Here is a 21,010-nt window from a genome sequence, read left to right as displayed (position 1 = left end):
CCTGATCAGTTACATGGAAAGTTGCTGCTTCAATCGATGGTCTCCGTTACCCAGTAACCAATGGATGTTTCTCGCATATGCCTTGTTCACAGATGAAAGTGGCTCCATTCCAAGAATGTTGGAGTGAACAGTACTGAATCGGTCATTAAGACCCATGAGAAATTGGTAGATGCGGTCCTTTTCGCATTCTGCTAACAAATCTTTCATCACACCACAGGTGCAGCAAGTACAGACTAGCGTTGGAATATAAGTTGAGAGTTCATCCCAGATCGCCTTCATCTTTGTGTAATACATTGAAATAGAGCATTTTCCTGTGAGAATCTCTCTTCAAGATCTAACCAAATTGCGCGAGAATCATCCATGTAAGTAACGTTGCCATGTAATTCTCTAGTCAAGGCATTGTAAATCCAAGATATGACCATTGAATTACATTTCTTCCAGGCAAAAAGCTTTGCTGGTTTTGTTTGATCTGGCTTCAAGATTGTGTCATTAACAAAACCGATCTTATTTTTTGCCCAAAGAGCATAGCTAATTCCTGTTTTAAATGAAAGATGTAGGGATCATTTCCCTATGAGAATCTCTCTTCAATATCTAACTAGATTGCACGAAAATCATCCATGTAAGCAATGTTGTCATGTAATTCTTTGGTTTTGTTTGATCTGGCTTCAAGATTGTGCCGCAAACAAAACCAATCTTATTTTTTGCCTAAAGAGCATCCGTCATTGCTCTTTTCCAAGTTTGATAATTGTCAGCATTCCGTAGAGTGGTGACCAACACCATGATAGGATTGTCCGAGGTGCCAATATAGTATAGAGATGTAGCATCCATCATTGCTCTTCGATGTCCGCATTTCTACACGCATAACTTCTAATAGCCTTCTTCTTGTGATCTGAAGAATAACAAAGTCATTGGCGTTATTGGAGAGACCAAGATGCAATGGTGGATTAGACTAATGGCTCTGATAACATAACAAAATTACAGAGATGCGATGAGAGAGGGTTGTGATGAGTAAGTGTAAAGCTCAACGCAACTTGTGATAAGAAAGAAACTTTGTTATTATTTCTTATTGGTACAAGAGAATATTTATAAATACAATCGATGCCTTAACCGCTTGCTGAGCATGTGGCAAAGAACCAATACATAAATCAAGAAATGAGAAATGGATGACAGCTAGAAAAGTTAATTGGCACGTGGTCTTCATGTAGTAATAAAGGAGATAAAAGACATGTTGAATAGTTGAAATCGACTTCAATTGACGCAGATGTTGCTTCCTACCTAAACAACCCACAAATTCCTCTCCCGTCTAAACAATAAAGAAAATAAATAAATAAAAGGAGAATAAAAGAAAAGAAAGTAATGCATTCAACAATTGATGTGATTGGCATTGGCACAAGTTGGATATTTAACACCACACACTTACCATGAGACTGAGACCCACTATAAAAGTGGGATCCGCCATATATATGAGATGTGGTGTGAAATCATATTGGTATAAGATTGAAAGGGTTGATCCTTGGATTTCTGGTCTTATTAAGATTGATGGATCGTTGGATGTTAATAATCGTTTTTCTAACTTTGTTTAGCAGGACAGATTGTCGTAATTCGTTAGAGGTGTTCCCCTCTATCAAAGTGAAAATAGTGAATATCAACCCTTGAATTTCATGCTAATCGATACATTGAACGAAGAACCATGTGGACCCACCATAAAAGTGGGACTTGTTATGAATGAGATGTGCATTGTTGGATCATGTTGATAATGGGAGTTGGAATGTGTTTTCTAACTTTTGTTGGTAGGAGATCCAGACTCCTTTTTAGTCAGCAGCAAGGTTTTTAAAAATGAATTGGTCAGGGGTTCAGTTCTCAAGCCGAACGGTCCAACCATTTGAATCGAACAGACAACCCATTCTGACAAAAAATAAGAAATTAAAAATAAAAAAATAAGATTAAATCGTTGGATGGTACAAATGATTTGATCCCCTAAATCAGCGATTTACTGACCAAATCAATGGTTTTTAACGAAATAACGGTTTTGGGGTAAAATGAAACTGATCACCTAACCGTTTTTTCCAATCCAATCCGGTTTTAAAAACCATGATCAGCAACATTACTCAAGTTCCACTAAGTTGGGTATGAGCACAATTGTAAAGTTGCGAATCAACCTCTCTATAGAACGGTCAAACCATTCGACCCACTAACCAGACCCTTGACTGGTTCGGTCTCCAGGTCATTTTTAAAAACCATGACTGAACTCATTTTTTTAACATGGTTTCCATAACTCCAATAAAAGTTTTAATTTTAACCCAACAAACAAAAAATGCTACCAGGGTTGGGGAGGGTGGGTTGAGGGAGTAGAAAAGGGATGTCAATGGCTAGGGTTAAATGGTAAACTCGGTTTGACCCAACCCTGTCAAGTATATTTGGTTTAGGGTTGGGTTAGGGTTTTGGCTGACCCACCCCCACCGAGTTCGGGCTTTGATTCTTTGCATAAATGCCAAGTATTCTTGCAATTTTTTTGACTTCAAACTTTATAGGCTTAAAGTTTAGAATTTATTTATATGTTGATTTTGATTTTCTTCTTTTTTTAAATGAAAAAAAACCTTAGAATCTATACAACAATTTTCGTATTTAAATTAGTGTATTTTAGGTTTTCAAAATGTGTTAAAAAATACTTTTAAAACTATATGGATCAAGTCGGGTTGGAATCAGGTTAAACCCTATAGGGTCGAGTTAGGTTCAAAAATTAGGGTTGTCACAAATAATGCCAAACCGACCCAACCCAACCCGATTTGATCAGTTTTTCTTTACCACCGGTCGGTTTTGGGTTGTGAAGAGGGATAAACCAATAATTCGATTCGGTTTCGATTTTTATGTATGAAAACCAAAACTGAACCAAGTTAGTTTCTGATTTCCTAGTCTTTTTCTAACTAAATAATCCCTATCCTAGTTTCTTCTTTTTAGTTAGTTACTTATTTTTAACATTAAAGAACAATAAAACATTAGTTAAATGGGAATTACTTTTGTCTTTAAGATTGTTTTCCTTTTTTTAGTAGGAAAATTTACACAAAATTTAGGATTGTTCACAAACAATGCCAAACTGACCAAATCGACCCAAACCAACCCAACCCGACTTGTGAACAACCCTATCAAAAATCATGTTTTTTCAAACCAGGTCAATGCGGATTAGGATTGAGTCACACCTGTGCTGAACCCGACCTGTTGACATCTGTGGAATGGGCTTCCCCCAATTGTGTAGCCCCATGGCTGAGCAAAAAAAAAAAAACAAAAAAGCGAACTGACCGAAACCGAATCGAAAAATCAGTTAACCGAACCGGTCAGTTTGGTTTCAGTTCGGTGTTTTTAAAAAACTGAGGATACTGGTTCAGTTTCGGTTAACCAATATAGAAAACCAATAGTTAACCGAACTGACCGGTATACATATATTTCTATAGAGCTCCCTGTCCAATCTTCCCTCCTATTTCCCTTTCTTTGTTTCCAATCCTGGCTAAAGTAGCTCACAGAATTGAAAAGTTACAGAGAGACTTCCTTTGGAAAGGGTGGGAGGAGGAAAAAAAAAATACATCTAGTAAATTGGAACCAAGTTTGTACTCCCAAGGAAAATGGGACTTTGGGGTTGGAAAACTATAAGGTTATTTAACGTTTCTCTCTTGGGAAAGTGGATCCGGAGATTTGAAAAAGAAAAAGACAATTGGTGGAGGAAGCTAATTGTTTTCTCTGGGGTGTTCCCTCACTTCTCTGTGGAAGAAAGTCATGGAAGCTTTCCCGCTTCTGAGCAGAGATTTGACTCCAAATGTGGGTAATATCGAAGGCTGAATTTCTGAAAGGACAACTGATGTAGTAACAGGCCTTTAGGGGAGCTATTTCACCGGCTGTTCCAAATTGCTAAGAACCAGAATAGCTTAGTGGCCGACTGTTATGAAGTTAGAGATGACACATTCTCCTGGAGGCCTTCAGAGTTCAGAAGACCCTTTCAAAACCGGAAAATTGATCTAGTCTCAGAGCTGTTGGAGCTGTTGTCAAGGCAATCCCTAGACCTATTGGATGAGGACACTATGGAGCTGGAATTGCAGTGTTGATGGGCTGTTTTCTGTCAAATCTTTTGATAGGATTTTAAGTAATCAGTTGGTTGTTCCGGCGGCTACTATTTGGAACTAAATAGCCCCTTCCAAAGTAAATGCCTTGGCCTGGGCAGCGGGTCTAGATAGGTGCCTTACCAAAAAGAGTGATTAGAAGAGGATTACAGATTCAGGATCCGCTGTGTGTGTTGTGTGGTCAAGCTGAAAAGGATAGCAGCCACCTGTTCATTCATTGCTTTGTTTCTTATTTGAGGGCATTTCCTCTGCCTTGGATCTTAATTGGGTCGTGCCTAATTCTGTTATGGATCTGGTATGGATTTGGGATCTACAAGGTTTATCCAAGCTGGCTAAAAGTGTTCTGGAGTGCCATTCCTGCAGCAGTGATTAGTACCATCTGGTCTGAAAGAAATAGAAGGATCTTCTATAATAAAGCATTAAAGCTAAAGATTCAGACTGTTTAATCTCTCACTTTTGGCAAACTGGTCTCTTGGGTTGCAGCTGCTAAAGGTCTCCAGACCTCGGTTCTGGGAGCTCAGATGAGATCTAGAAGTTTGCTAGACTTGTAATTTGCTCTTGAGCTTTGTTCTGGTGTGTTCGGCTCTTTTTGTGGGGCTGCAGTTGTAATCTCTTGATCAGTTTTAATAAAGTTACTCTACCCTTTCTCAAAAAAAAAAAAAAAAGGGTGGTCAGAACAGTGGCCCCGCCCCATTCAGGAAGATCATTTTCTAGTTTAATTTGAACGTTCAAATTCAGTAAATCCTCAAATGATAAACTTCCTGTTTCTACCTGTAACTTCTAGCTCCATTCTTTTGGTGTCAAACTAAGCAGCCATGGTTCGCATGTACAAATCGCTGGTAATATAATTAAAACATAAAAGTTCTGAAGAAGGGGAAGAAAAAAAAAAGAATAGTCAACTTCTTGGACGAAAATACCAAAAAAATTGCAAGTTGAGACTTGAGAGATCTCAATGGACAATATATTCTTCCTTTCTTAAGTTTTGCAAAGAATATTCAAGCATGTCACACTTTCTAATTTTAATTTTTTTTGTCAAAACATTTTGATTGAGGAGCCATTTCAACAATTTCTCTATCTTAATATTAACATAATTATTGGACCATTGCACCACTATAAAAACTTCAGCAGTCCTAAATGAGCAGTATTGCTTAAGTTTCTACTACCATATCAAAAAAAACTTCGTTCTTTTTCCCAGTTTTTCCACAGGAAGGAGAGCATAAGAAACTTCGCTAGTATCTCTGTTACCCTGACACAATCACATAACTATGTTCTCTGTTTAGCAAACATGCTGGAAGCCTTGGCATAACTTCATGCTACATTAGTCATTGTTATCTGATCATGGCTTTTGGTATTGGAAGGACGCTACACTATCAAGGACATTCAAGCGTCATTTTGATATATTTTCTTACAAAACAGATGAGGTAGCAGGATGAAGGGGTTCCATGTTAAACCGGCTTGATCACACCAATTTCCAGCGCAAGGGACTGCTATTTCTGCCCTCTTTCTTTCTTTTTGCTTTCATTTAAAATTGAAAGATTCAGATGGCCACCATAGTCACTGGAAAAGTCCAATATATAGTATGGGGTGAGCAGACAGGAACAAATGGACGACTCTAAAGTGGGGCTATCTATAGAGTCCACCAACCCAGATTGCTTGCATGACAGGCCTCCAAACAAAACATCCTTATCCTTTAGAAAACTAAAATCTATAAGAATTCCAGAATTATTAGAGCAGAATGCAACAAATGCTCCGAGATCAAAAATCTATTCTGATACCACGAATAAAAAGGTTTCTTCTACTCTTCTCCCCTTCTTTTGACACTGGGAATGGGATTTCTAGTTGAATTTCCTGGTTTGTGGTTTGCACTAAAATGAATAAGCCAAGATAAAAATGGCTGCTATATATTAATTTAGATACAGTCAATTGAGATATACAGGACTCACCAGAAAACTACACCGCAATGAATGATATACACGACACTTATACAGCACGCTTCCGCTTTGATCGCTTGCTCTTCCTTGGCCCTGAATAACCTGGAAGCTGTTTGCTACCACTAGAAGCATATGCCTCTTCCAAAACCTTATCATCCTGCTAGTTAGTTCACAAGATTCAGAGCAAAGTCTTGAATAAAGCAAAGATCAATAAACATTGCACCTTCCAAAATTCCAAGAAATCATAGTAATGCAGTTGATCAAATTTTATTACCATGAATAATTATAACAATGTCATAGCAAAAGCTCAGTTATTGTTTTTCTGCACAAATCATGAGTTCAACTCAGCTCTTTGTTATTACTTATCGACTGTCTTAGACATAAATTAAGAGGTAGAATCTAGCAGCCATGTCATTGTCAGACTAGTTGTAAACAGTGGCATGATTTACAACCATAACCTACAGAACAGAATTTAGCAGAGGCAGTGGAGCACCTTATTGCTGCCACTTTTTGCCAAATGAATAGGTTATGAATATGCCATGATGGAAACATTTCTTGATCCCCATTAGAGAGTAATTGGTTCCCATTCGTTGTAAGATTTAAAGTTCACAAGATGCATTCCGCTAATGCTAGGAAAAATGTTTAAAAAGTAAAAAATCAAACATAAATTGTATGCCTAAGGTGGAGATTATTGGTACTACGTGAATGATGCAGAACAGAATTTAGTAGAGATGGTGGCGCCCACTTTCTGATTGCCATCACTCTTGCCAAGTGAATGAGGTCATGAATATCCAATGATGGAAACATATCTTGATTCCCCTATTGGAGAGTAATTAGTTCCCTTTCGTTGTGAGAATTAAAGCTCACAAGATGCATGGTGTTCATACTAGGGAAAATTAAAAAGTAAAAAAAGGACATGAACTGGATGCCTAAGGTGGAGATTTTTCCAAGACTACTGTACAAATGATGCACATCAACCAGATAATAAAAAAAAATCTTTAGGAAACCAAAAAATACAAGCATATTTTGTGGATCAAATATTTGCAATCAACAGACAACATTCATAGATTTGAGTGCAGCTAGCATGGGTATGTTGGCATAATCAGTTAATTGAGTGTAAAAGTGGAAGGAACAATACAAGAAAATAGGGGGAGGGGGAGGAGAAAGAGAGAAGTAGCTGTCATGTGCCACACCACAGTGATGATAATCTTGTGCCAACTAAAGGCCCTGAAGGATGAAAAATAAAATGAAACTAGGATAAATCTGACAAGAAAGATGACATGTAGATAGATGATTGACTTCATGAAGGGCCATCCCAAGGTTGAGATGCATCAACTAGACAGGAGTGGTTGGCCTTGCACTTAGTAATGGAAAATGAGGCTAATGGGAGCTTGGAACCTTCTGTTTGATGGATCCCACAAAAGGAGATCTGCAATACTACTATGCACCAAATCAGATAAGCATAACAAATACACTTTACAGGATTGTAGGAAACACAGATCCCAACTGCATGGCTGTATGTCAGTTATGTTTACAGCAGCCGTGGAGATGACAACTTCTCTCAGGTACTTTTCTAATGCAGACAGTAATAGACAATGAAGAATAACTCTTTTGTGCATGATAGTAACACCAAATTTGACTCATGCCAAAATCATGTAAATAGTACATCTTGGAATATACCTTATCCTTCATTGTTTTTTCATCGGAGGCATCATCAGACTCCAATGAAGCCATAGTCTGAACCTCTTCAACTAGCAGAGCCTTGCTTAGTTTTTTCTTCCTCTCTTCTTCCTTCGATTGCCCAAATCTTCTATTTGTTAAATTTTTATTTGTTAGTTTTATAATTATGGCAGTTAGTAAACCAGGTGAAAGTTAAGTAAAATACGCAAGAAGAATATGGCCAACCTATCACCAGTCTGTACTGGATCAGAAGTTGAGCGCTTTGCACGTCCTGCACTAATTATTCCACTTGCATTCTCATTCACAACAGGCTTTGCACCACCCAATTTCCGTAACCATACTTGTTGTGCTGTGCTGAGAACATTGTTTGTGAACCTGTCCAATCCCAAATATTAATAAGCAGCATAATGGCTAAGTAATACAAGAACATCCATTATCCCAAAAAAATAATGACAATAATAATAAACCCAAACACAAAGTTCTAGAGTATATCTATGCAAAATTGAAAATTTTCTTAAGCATCATGCTGGTGTGTCAATGATATACGGCCAAAACAAGCCAATATCTTGGTCCAACCGTCCAAGTATAATAATCCCCATAGACACATGGTGGCACAGGGCAGGCATCAGTGAGATAACAATGCAAGATTTAACAATTCCAGGTCATTGAATCTAGAAGGGCATATATCAATCTAAAATATATTTTCAACTGTTCAGCTTCACATTTCCTTTGGGCAGAGATGTTCCAATAAATCGTCCAGTATGCTATTTTGGCCTTGGAAGTTCATAGGATGTGCCCCATTCAGTAATGGGTCTCAAATCTCCAACACAATGCATTTGATCAGGTTTTATTTCTGTTGAGGTTTTAGGGTAGATTTGTGCAGATTTAGTAGTTGTTTTTGTTTATTTATTGGTTAGATAGGAAGTGGGGACCACAGCACTCTTGTTAGGTCCCTTATGAGTGGTTCTTTTGAGTTATATATGCAGTTTTATGTGTTAGCCGCCCTATAAGGGCATACTAGTCGTTGTACCCTTTTTAATTAAAAGTATAAATACTAGTGAGGAGGGCGGCCAGGACTGGTTCCTCTCTTTTTCTTTCTCAATTTCTTCTCTTCTCTTTCTCTTCTTCTTCAAGAAATCTCTCTTTTCTTTACAGATTCTTTGATTCAGCAGTTTTCTACTATTTCTAAGTATGTTGCATCGAAGTGCAAAGACATGAGAAGCTCATTAATTGTTTATAGCTATTTTGTGTAAATTGAACCAAATTTCCAGAAAAGAAAAAAAAATCATGCAAATGGATGACAGATAAATGAAATTAGCAAAGGTAGTCATAAGTAGATGTTTTCTGTATGGCATAATCACAGTGATTGCTAATTAGACACCAACCAGTAAATTGACAATCCCGATGGTACTGACAAAGAAAAGTAACCAATCATTAGTGGAAGGAACTTGAAAACGAGAAGCGTGTTCTTTTGAGCTGGATCATCAGTCTGAGAAAAGGGGAAAAAAGTTAGTGTTTTTGATATGTTCAAGAAGCAAAATGTAAAAACAGTCTAGAAAGAGTTTAACAAGTTGATTCTGCACCTGAGGTGGTTTCATGAGCTCCATTGAGACATATTGAGAAATAACAAGGAGGACAGGTAAAACAAGGTATGCTGCAGTGTCATGCCAACCCAATGGTGGATGACCATCCTGTAGGAAGGATAATTATGTATCTTGTTATCCATATCCAGACAACATGCATAAACTTTACTACAAGTTTAGTTATTTAGTGCATCCACAGCTGTCAAGGCATCTAGGCAATTCTGGGCAACAGTGGGGCACCTAGTCACCTAGGTGGGCGCCTAGGCAATAACAATTTTATAAAATAGAAAACGTTCCCTAATTTTGTATACCAATTTTGTAGCAATTCTCTTTATTGAAAGCATTAAGTTTCCTCTGGTAACATGGAAAATCATCACATCTAAAAGACAACAATATTTTAAATATATTGTTAATAAAAAAACAGTATTATTAATAAGTATGTAATAGAGCAATTTCATATAAAATTTTCAAAATAGAAATTAAAGAAGGCTATAATGTTATATGATAAAATTTTCAGATAGGGAGTAAGCAAAAGAGAAAAGGAACAAGGGTGGAGCCACTGTTTCATTTAATGTGTGTGTGAAAGAGAGAGAGTAAAAAGATAAAAGAAGATAACTTTTTATCCTTCTCTTCTCTTCTTTCTTTCATTTTTTTCTTCTCAAAACCCTTACATATTTTAAATTTCAAAGTTAAAATGTTAAAACAAAGTATAAGTGATTTTATTAACAACAATATTAGTAAGATGTTGCCAAAGTAAATATATTAGGATAAGGCACCTGCCTTAAAATTTTTGTCACCCAGGTGGGTGCCTTGTTGCTATAAGCCAAGGCATTCAAAGTGATATGCCCAAAGCTAGGTGTCTAGTCACCTAGGAAACACCTTGACAAATATGACTGTATCATAAGCAGACTATGAATCAAGGCAGAAATGAAGTGGGCCACACAAAAATCATAAAGATCGAGCAATCAAACCCAGCAATCTGACCATTCATAGCTCTTAATTATAGGTTTAGGACTGTCCGAGTCAGTGCAAGGACTATTCCAATTAGACCTAACATATGACCAAGGTAAGAGTGACAAGCACATAAGCCAAGCAAAACAGAAGCAAAAGTTGTTCATTTCCACAAGGTGACAAAGAGACTAAATAAGCAGGACATTGATATGGTTCCCATCATGTTTGAAATTGAGAATTAAGAAGCAGAAACATATAAGAAGAATAGATAGCTTATATTTGTGGGTGTTAAACACATAAAGCCTTTTTTACCACAAAAGGAAGAAGCCAGGAAATGCCAGACCCACTTTGTCGAGCAGCAATAGTGGTCGGTCCCCCCAAAGAGGGAATCCAAAAGAAACCTTCTGTCAATAATCCCTTGAAAAAGAGTTGCAAATATCAGCAAGAACTATTTTGCAATAAGTTGAAAAAACTATTCGAAAAGTGTTGCAGAATTATCCATTTGTACCTCATTTGCCACATTTGAAAGAGCTTGATACAAACCAATCCAAACTGGTATCGTGGCCAAAGTTGGGAAGCATCCTGTTCAGCAACAAAAGTAAATTCTTAGAAGATTATTGGGAGGTATTAGCACTGCAGTAACACCATGAATAGATATTATGAACTGTTAATAAAATGGAGAGGAAGAATTGCTCATAGCCATCAAAGTCTATAGGAAATAGAAAATATTCAGAAGCAACTGGTTTAAATATATTCAATTTAATTCCCAGATATAAACACAGAGAAAAAGATTGTCAATTGACAAATTGTAGACACACCTGCTAATGGGTTCACGCCAGCTTGCCTATAGAGACGTGATGTTTCAAGTTGTATTCTTTCCTGAAAGGAAAATAGCATGAAGGCAGAAATGTTAAGGCACCAAAATTCATGCCCAAGAAGCAGGTAAACCATGGTTGAAGGTTTGTATTACCTAAACATAATAGCCATGAAAAAATAACAAAAATAATAGATAGCAAGAAGCACAACTACCAAACAGCGCTAAAGGATGTTTATAATTGGTATTATCCTATGTTAAACCATCAAGTATCATAAATAAAAGGAGAGGTGCCGCAGCTGCCACTCCCATCGCCAGTTGATGATGTGTATCACTATGCTTTATCCTCTTTCTCCCCCTTCTCTTGTCTCTCATTCTTTCCTTTTTGATCTGCTATGTCCCCTACACCTCTTTCTTAATCTCTCTCTCCGTCTTTCTATCTTCTTTTTCTCTCCTCTCATAGTTAGTGTTTTCTCACATGCTCCAATCTTTTTTATTCTTAATTTGTTAAGACTTTTCACTTATTTTAAAATGATGTTTTAAACAAAGGTAGTAGAGGAGTTGTAACAATTGAACCATCGGCCAGTAAATGGGTTGAACGATCCAATGGTAATGTTAAATTTAACACTTCTGGGGTTAAACAAACCTGGTTTCTATTTTGAGTGACAAGTTGAACGGTCAAACCATCCACGTCAACAACAGATCGAAAACACTGATGCTCCACCATCTTAGTTCTCTCCCCTTAATATGTTGGCAGAGAGAGAGAGAGAAGCCTTCAATAAAAGTTTTTTGAGGAAATAAAAGGTTTTCTTTTTATAAAAGTGTTAATACGTTTTTTTAGATAAGTATTTTTAAATCCCTCTTATCAAAAGGACAACAAGGTTTAAAAATCAAAAAGGTTTTCAAAAGAAAAAGAAGGTTTTTTAAAATAAAGGTTTGGAACAGAATTTCAAAAAAAAAAAAATCCAAGAGAGAGAGAGAGCATAAGAAGGTCCCTGCCTCGAATCAAGCCCAAAGGTTCAAGCCTCAATTTTGAAAGGTAACGTAAAAAACAATAATGCCTCAAATTGGTATTATAATTGTTAAAGGTCCCTCCCTCTATTCACATATATACTTTAATGTTAAAAGGTACATAAAAAACAATAATACCCCAAATTGGTAACATAAACAATAAGACCAAATAATATCCCTACTATCTACAAGGAGAACTATGAATCTAATGAATTCCCAAAATTCTTCGGAAATCTCTCAACATGTTTAATGAGATATTTATTTCGAACAAAATGCCTCCACAAACCATGCACATGATCCAAACAATATTCACCAAGAAATGTATATACCAGATGTAAGAGGACAGTTCCAAGAACTCTATATTGATAACAAGTAGAGAAAATATGCAGAAGACATATGGAAGCATTGCATAATGCAAGTTTTGGGAGTTTAATACGATTCCCTTGCTTTAATGGCCACTTTCAGAAACCAAATTGAAATGCTAGTGGTATTTTCTTCTGATCTAGAGGCAGTTTCCTCTTTCAAATAGTGAGCATGCAGGACATGTTGTTTGGCCAAGCTTAGATTCATGACCTCACACCATGTATACAACAGAAAAAGTACTTCACCTGATTGCCAGCATATCTTTGTTGAATGGCCTTAATCTTTGGCTGAAGGTTTTGCATTGCCAATGTCGATTCAACCTACCAAAAAAATAAAGAAAAACAATCATAAGAAGGCATATTTGTTTAAAAAAATAAAGAAAGAAAAAAAGAAGAAAAAGTTGTTATAATAAATTATAGAGACTTTTCATCATCATCATCATCATCTTCATAACCAATCCCACTTAGGCCTGGCAAGAGGATTCCATTACATTCTAACCTATAGATAAATAAGTCTTTTATCGAATTTTGCTTCTCCAAATCTTTTCTACATCCTTTTCTTGACTCTCTTCATATTTAGAGCCTTCAAACTCACCAAACCACTTCTGCCATCAGTCTATTGCAATCAGCTTTCACTCTCTGTCACTGAAATTTCTATTTCTGGATTCTCCTCAATGCATTAATTTCTGACTTTATCTTTCCTAGCCTTTACATTTCTTCTTTTTTCGTGGCAAATATCTTTCCTAGTCTTCTAAATCATCTATTTCAACATCCCCACTTCAACTGATCTTATTCCTGAGATAAGTTCTACTTAGATCAATATGAACATCTTAGTTGTTGAGAACCCAAAGCATAACAATTACTGCTCCTGTCATATAAACTTTTTTTGGTAATAAATAAAAAAGAAAAATTTATTAACAAAAGGAGAAAAAGTACATCAAGAGACAAAAGACCACCAAAAGAATAAAATCAAAGCTACAAAAAAGCTGAAAATACCATTTTTTTTTAAGTGACAGAAATTTTATTAGCAAAAGAACAAAACCGTTACAAGCTTCCCTAGGGGGGCATGAGATGCAGCCACACCCTTGAGCTAAAACAACTCAAAACTAGAATTACAACTCAGCCCTATAAAGGAAGGCCCTAGAAGCCCCTTGTTTGGCTAAGACATCAGCCAATAAATTAGCCAACCTGCTCACCCATTGTATTCTGACACTACAGAGAACTTCTACAAAGCTGAAAAGACCTTTACTACAGAAACAAGAGAAAAACTAGATTAATTCAAGGAGGCTCCAAAAACCAGCACCAAGGTTTTCCTTAGAAACTCCTTCAAATTCTGGAAGGATTAGAACCCAATCCATAATCATTTTTCCACACCTTAGTGTTAATTTGTCTCTAGAGCAAGATTTGTTCTCAAATACTCTTCTATTTCTTTGATCAACATGATTAGGTAAAATGACTTATGGCATAGCACCCCAGAAGCACATGAAACCCAACTCTACTTCTATAAACAACATTCTTTTCAACTTGATGTCATCATCATCTAAGCCTTTGTCCTGACTATATGGGGTCGGCTACATGAATCCTGTTTTGCCAATCCATTCTATTCAGTGTCATATCCATTGTAAAATTATGAGTGCTCAACTCATTTTTGGCCTAAACGGGCTTTTGAAAAAGCCATTTTTTGAAATGGGCTCTGTGTAAAAGCACTAATTTAATGTTTGTATGCTAACCAGCTTTTTGTCCAAAATAGCTTCTTGCAAACATAAAAAGTCAAATGGATTTTTTTTCTGCTTTTTCAAACAGGTTTTTTATGCAAAAAGCCCATTTGAGCTTTTATGACAAATATTTTTTTACTTACTTTTGGCATCTCCGAGATGAAAAGCACAAAAAACCCATGGAGAAGCACTCCCAATTTTTACTCCTAGGGTCCTTCAATTTTTCCACTCATCCATCCTTTTCAACTTGATGTAACCCCCAGTTATTCTCAAAATCTCACCTAACACCTCATCTTGTGAGCCCAATGTTTAATTGAGTACAGTATGCAGCCCATACTTTTGATTATGCAAGCTACATACAAATAATAAATCCTAGATGCATAGTTTTTTTATCAATAACCAATCCTAGATATATAGTTATTAGAAATGAGTACTTTATTTAAATAATTATAGCAGTGAGAGAGGAACCACACCTGCTTTTTCGTTAAAGGGAGTGTAGCCACTTTAACAAGAACAGTGAGCAATATGATTGCAAATCCATATGCATAAGGAACATGTACAGCTGTAAGTCCATCCTTCAGCACCTATAACCAATAAATACAACAATCATCCATGTGCATTCTCTTGGTCTTTCTTAAATAGTTCTAATTTGCTAAAACATAAACATGAAATTAACAACTTTAACAAAATATATAATATTACAAGATTGGGATGCACTATTAATTGCTATTATTATAACATAACTTCCAATTACCTTCTGTCTAATTCATTAAATCTTCTTTGTATCTTATTACAAAGATGAAGATGCCAACACTAAAAGCCCATGGATGGGCAAACTGTAAGCACATCCACAAATATCCATATCACATAAGAATTAAAATGTTCATTCTTTTCTTTCAACGTGCATGAAGTGACCAAATATAGTAAACTCTATAAAAGTTAGCAACTTAACAAAAGCAAATATAGGAAGATTACAATCCAGGGGAATCTACATATGCAATTAATAACTAGGATGAATCCAAACCTGAATTTTCACTTCAGAAAGAAAGTTGGTTCCCAACTAATAACTAAGAAGTACACTTGTATTTTTTCCCAGCACTTGCCTCAAAAGGTAAATATACAACAAAGATGGTCCATTAGACTGAGTGACAGACACATGCTAGTAATTGATGCCAGAAATTGCTATGCTGGAAATAAGTCATCCAATGGCCTTGGGATTGATAATAATGTGAGAAAATGCACAAGTTACAACACTAATTTATCAATACATGTAAATTGTGATTATACTAATGACTTATATCATATCGTCCAATAAAAATTCCAATTCTTTGTTATTCCAACAAAATTCTTACATGGACCATCAGATGTTAAATACTCTACTTCTGACGCACAGCATCCATGTTCTATCATAATTCAGTGGGGTGTCCTCCCAATTCTTAGTTAATTTTCTTGCAATGGTCAAGATTTTGATCTTTAGCCCATGCCAGCTTGCTAAGCTGGTGAAGTCAGTGTCTCATAAGCTGCATTTGGCATTCCTTATTTTAAGGACTTATCTCCTTTTTACAGTTAAAATGTCCCTATCAACACTGAGTTTTTAATTGTAAAAAGAAGATAAGTCCTTAAAATAAGGAATGCCAAATGCAGCCTTAATACCACATACTATATACCCTGTTTCCAACGTAGTTTGTACCATGTCTTAGTGCCCGCTAAGGATATCGCATAGGAAAATGGAGTAATTATATTTCTGTAGTCACATATCTTCTTTTTTTTGCATGTTGTTTTGGCTTGGGCATACAAGTCCCATGCCAACATGGACTCTTTAACTCCGCATCCACATCTGGATAAACTGCTATAGCAGATAAAAGTATGACGTAATGACAAACACGTATTTCAAACTAGAAATCTAACGGACATGCAATAGCATCTTTACAGCGTGAGGGATTAAGTTCAAAAACTCCGAACAGCTGAAATAGTAAAGCATCTTTACTATTATAGCCATACATATTTCTGTCTCAAACAATTATACTTAGCCTACAAATAACTCAAACTCAAACACAACAAAAGGAAAAAGGAGGACGTCCCATCTGAATTCTGGTTCCTTTTGATATAATGGTAACTGATGAGGGCGGATTTGGCCCTCCAATGACATTATGACACTTGGCACCTCATGCCAACTAAGTGCAGCCTCTTGACAACTAGACAGCTTGAGCTTGCCACCAAGCAACTCACCACCTTGCAGCACTTACAAGCAGCTCGCCACCAGGCAGCTCGCCTCAGGCAGAATCACCTCGGCACGCCACCAGTAGCTCGTCACAAGGTAGCTCGCTACGAGACGGCTAGGCATTCTACAGGAAGTTTCTCATCTGACAAAGCCGTACCTGCCAAACTGCTCTCGCGTCCCTCGTCTGATGGCACAACGACTGCCAATTCAGAAGGTTGCGCCCCTATCTCCCACCTAGAGGCGTTGTGCCTACAGGTTGTCTCCCAACTAGTGGGATCGTACCATGCAATGGTTGCTGTAGCCCGCCTGCTCTCGGCCCTGACAGTAACGGCCAGCCACTCCGAGGTACGACCTGATAGCCACAGCAGGGATTTGGGATCAACCCCGCCGAATCTGTCAGACGCCAGTATATAAGCACTCCGAACCCTCAGAGGCAAAGGTATCGCATATTCACCACTCTCTAGCTCTCATCTTCTTGCGTACTCATTCTCTTTCTCAGTTCGTTACCGAGTTCTAACTTAAGCATCGGAGAGTCCCCGTCGGGTGTTCAACCCCGGGTCCCTTCTTCCTTCTCGCAGATATCTCTTGACCGTCGCCAGCTAGAAGCCTCGTCACTTCTAGTTAGGAGTGGTCGGATTGAGCATCATCAATTGGCGTCGTCTGTGGGAAACGTTTCAAAAGGCTTCTCTACCAAACTTTCACCACCATCAATGGCTTCTTCTAGCAACGTCAGGCTTAACAACGGAACAAACACCTCTGGGGGGAACCTCCAAGCTCCCACTGTACGTATTGGACAGTTTACTATACCCCTAAACACCTTCGGAGTTCCCACGCTAGACCTACCCCAGGTCGCCAAAGCTGTGAACTCCCCACTCCCTTCTGCAGTGAACACCACCTTCACTGAACCCGTCGTGGTCCCCCCCGCAGTGGGGCAAAGCCAGCTTGGTGACTTAGTGCAGTGTGTACGAGTCATGCAAGCCCAAATGCAGCAAGTCCAGCAACTTCAGCATTACCAATAACAAGTCTTGTGTCACTTCTACCAGCAGCAGTTCCCAGTGCTACAACAGAGTCAGCAGCCAACCCAACTGCGTGCCCCATAACACCGCTGAACCAGCATCCGTTCGATCGCCACTGAAGTAGCCGACCTCCCCACGGGGGGGGAGACCTCCCAGGCCTCGTCCCAGAGCAGGAGAGAACCAACAGCCCCCACCGCCTCGCAGCAACAAGGCAAGTCGGGAAGCGCCCGCCCCACCAAGGTCAGTCCGTCCTAGCACATGCAACCGGAAGCCTCGTTGACGGGCAATCGATTCAAAGTCCTGGCGACAAACTCTGGGCAAAGTCCTTCAGCTCGCGAAAGCCAGTTTCAGTCAAACTCTCACCGGGCCAAGGCCCGACCCAGCAGCACCGAAACAACCAGCACTAGCGCGGACTCAGCCAAAAGGCAGCAGAGGCGGCGACGGCCCAAGCCCGTCGTGCACTATTCCCTGAATAGCTCACGATGCCCAGTCGACCCGAACAACCCGAAGGTAAGACAGGGGCGAGCTCGGGAATCGCGAAGACCGCCCCTCTCCTCTCGGTGCCATCTCCCCTCTCCCCCGATCTCCTAGCAGCTCCCTTGCCAAAGGACTTCAAGGTACCCCCTCTAGACAAGTACGACGGGTCGTTTGACCCAAATGACTATGTGGACTCCTTCCAGTCCCAGATGCACCTCGCCGTGGCCAGTGAAGCCTACATGTGCGTTGCCTTTTCCACGACCTTCAGAGGAGTAGCGCGCACGTGGTATAGGAACCTCCCATCCGGAGCAATCTAGAGCTAGGCGCAGTTTGTACAAGCATTCACCTTGCACTTCGTTACTAGCAAGAAGTGTCCGAGGTCACAGGAAAGCCTTCTTAGCATAGTCCAGAAAGAGGGAGAGTCCATCCGGAGCTACATCAAGCGCTTCAACAACACCTGCCTCCTGATCCCAGACCTAGACCCCGCTGTGAGACTCGCCATAGCGAAGAGGGGAGTCACTCATCGGGAGTTCAAGTGGCACATAGTGGTGAACAAGCCCAAGGACATACCGCATTCCTCAAGCTCACTAACCAATTCATCGAGACTAAAGAGGAAATGAATCAAAAAGTCGGAGCTCCAACGAGAAGAAGATGAGAGACAACGACAAAGACCTCGGCACCGCATAAATCCCAATCGCCTCTTCATCATGGGCGAGCTAGTCCCAGTCGCCTCCTTGGCATGGGCACTTAAGACCCAGTCGCCTCTTCGGCATGGGCAGGCTAGTCCCAGTCGCCTCTTCAACATGGGTGAGGTAGTCTTAGTCGCCTCCTTGGCATGGGCACTTAAGACCCAGTCGCCTCTTCGGCATGGGCGATCTATTCCCAGTCGCCTCTTTGGCATGGGCACTTAAGTCCCAGTCGCCTCTTCGGCATGGGCGAGCTAGTCCCAGTCGCCTCCTTGGCATGGGCACTTAAGACCCAATCGCTTCTTCGGCATGGGCAAGCAAGTCCCAGTCGCCTCCTTGGCATGGGCACTTAAGACCCAGTCACCTCCTTGGCATGGACACTTAAGCCCCAGTCGCCTCTTCGGCATGGCAAAGTCCAGGAGTGGACTACGAGTCGCTCCCAAAGCCTAAGGGCCACATTATTGCTTAAGACCCAGTCGCCTCTACGGCATAGGCAACAATACTACTTAAGACCCAGTTGCCTCTACGGCATGGGCAACACTGCTGCACAAGACCCAGCCGCCTCGCCGGCATGGGCAAAGTCAAGGAGAGCAGACTACAAGTCGCTCCCAGAATCTAAGGGCTAAAGTACTGAACTGGCAGAGACCTCAGCGCCTCAGGGGCACCTCACTTCCAAGCAGCTCCTAGAGCCTAAGAAATTGAACCAGTGCTTACGAGCTCGTCGAATTACGAGCCAAAAAGAGAAATATACTCCCTTCGCCGAGTTACTTTCAGCTCAGGAGTGGGGGGCAAATAATGAGGGCGGATTTGGCCCTCCAATGACATTATCACACCTGACACCTCATGCCAACTAAGTGCAGCCTCTTGACAATTAGACAGCTCGAGTTCGCCACCTTGCAGCACTTACAAGTAGCTCGCCACGAGGCAACTCGCCTCAGGCAGAATCACCTCGGCATACCACCAATAACTCGTCACAGGGTAACTTGCTAAGGGATGGCTCGGGGTTCTATGGGAAGTTTCTCATCCGACAAAATTGTACTTGCCACACTGCTCCCGCGTCCTTGTCTGACGGCACAGCGCCTGCCAATTCAGAAGGCTGCGCCCCTGTCTCCCACCTTGCAGCGTCGTGCCTAAAGGTTGTCTCCCCCTGACGGGACCGTACAATGCAACGGTTGTTGTAGCCCGCCTGCTCTCGGCCAGCCACTCCGAGGTACACCTGGTAGCGGATCGCCACAGCAGGGATTTGGGATCAACCCCGCCGAACCTATCAGACGTATATAAGCACTCCGACCCCTCAGACCAAAAGGTATCCCATATTCACCACTCTCTGGCTCTCATCTTCTTGCGTTCTCGTTCTCTTTCTCAGCTCGTTACCGAGTTTTAAGTTAACCATCGGAAAGTCCCCGTCAGGTGTTCAACCCCATGTCCCTTCGTCATTCTCGCAGATATCTCTTGCCCGTCGCCGGCTAGAAGCCTCGTCAGTTCCAGCTTGGAGTGGCCGGATTGCGCATCATCGCTAACGAAGCTAGTAACTAAACGAGAACACTCACTTTCTTCGAATTAAACATCAAAAGGAAAAGGGGGCAGAAGTATACATATTCCTGAATTCTTTAAAGAAAACTTACCTTCAAAACAAATTCCATGGCTTCTGAGATGAACCCGAACCACCCGCCACTCTTCTGAACCGCGGCATCAGTCGTACCGGCTGCTGCGCCATCGGAACCAGAATTCACAGCAACAGCGGCGTCAGCGAGCGTGTACAACAGACCTTCAGCTCGGCTAACGATTCCATGAAAATCGATGGAAGAATCAAAGGAGTGAAGGGGAGGGACTTCATGTAAGCTGAATTTCACACTGGTATATCCGAATCTCCGTCGAGGAAACCTGTGGATGCCATGGCGAGATAGGGAGGGAAGGGAAGTGGTGAGAATGGGAGACGAGATTAGGGTTTTCGCCATGGTCAATATTTTCGAGGCCTCTGCAGCTGAATTCAGATTATCATGAGGAAGATGGAGGGAGAGTGGAGACGGAAGACGCGGGCCGTCTACCTAGCAGACCAGCACTAGCAGCCTAGCAGGAGAGAGGGAGAGGAGGGGCAAGAAATTTTTCACGTATTATCCGTATTTTTTGGGACAACCACAATCTATGAGTCAATTTCTTCGGGGATTTCTGGAATAAAAATAAAACCTTCCATCCATCACTTTGGGCGGTGGATGACAATGCTACGTCGTCGTGTAAGAGAGAATCTTAAAATGGGCGTGATAATATAGGTTACGTGGCCATGTCTTTCACCGGCCGATGGTCCTACGCTACTTCAAGTAACGACCGAAATCAAATTAAAAAAAAAAAACTCACCAATTTATTCTTGAAAAAAAAAAACACTCATCAATTATTTGCCGCTTGGTTAAATTGATTTTCAAGCGGTTCACGTTCGAATTTATCCGTTAAGAGTGA

The 21,010-nt window shown here is 40.1% G+C and overlaps 1 protein-coding gene across 9 annotated transcripts; it reads right to left on the bottom strand.

Annotated features, from left to right (window-relative positions):
• Positions 1–399: 399 nt before the first annotated feature.
• On the bottom strand, positions 400–20,777 carry ALB3 (63 kDa inner membrane family protein). Of its 9 annotated transcripts, none has more exons than XM_088969431.1 (12): positions 20,182–20,708; positions 14,630–14,740; positions 12,688–12,762; positions 11,073–11,133; positions 10,763–10,836; positions 10,567–10,671; positions 9,304–9,411; positions 9,106–9,209; positions 7,946–8,095; positions 7,721–7,850; positions 6,053–6,197; positions 400–889 (listed from the first exon to the last, which is right to left on the bottom strand). In XM_088969431.1, the coding sequence occupies exons 1-11, from the start codon at positions 20,512–20,514 to the stop codon at positions 6,090–6,092; spliced, it is 1,359 nt and encodes a 452-aa protein (XP_088825557.1). In that variant the 5' UTR covers positions 20,515–20,708; the 3' UTR covers positions 400–889; positions 6,053–6,089. The 9 variants fall into 9 exon arrangements, with proteins under 9 accessions (XP_088825557.1, XP_088825561.1, XP_088825559.1 ...); XM_088969435.1 differs by having other exon boundaries at positions 7,721–7,847; XM_088969433.1 differs by lacking the exon at positions 400–889 and adding an exon at positions 1,035–1,303.
• Between the last annotated feature and the right edge of the window lie 233 nt (positions 20,778–21,010).

Source organism: Nelumbo lutea, chromosome 2, assembly GCF_056320005.1.
Source record: "Nelumbo lutea isolate HS-2025 chromosome 2, American lotus-T2T, whole genome shotgun sequence".
NCBI lineage: Eukaryota > Viridiplantae > Streptophyta > Magnoliopsida > Proteales > Nelumbonaceae > Nelumbo > Nelumbo lutea.
This window is presented reverse-complemented; position numbering and strand designations above follow the sequence as displayed.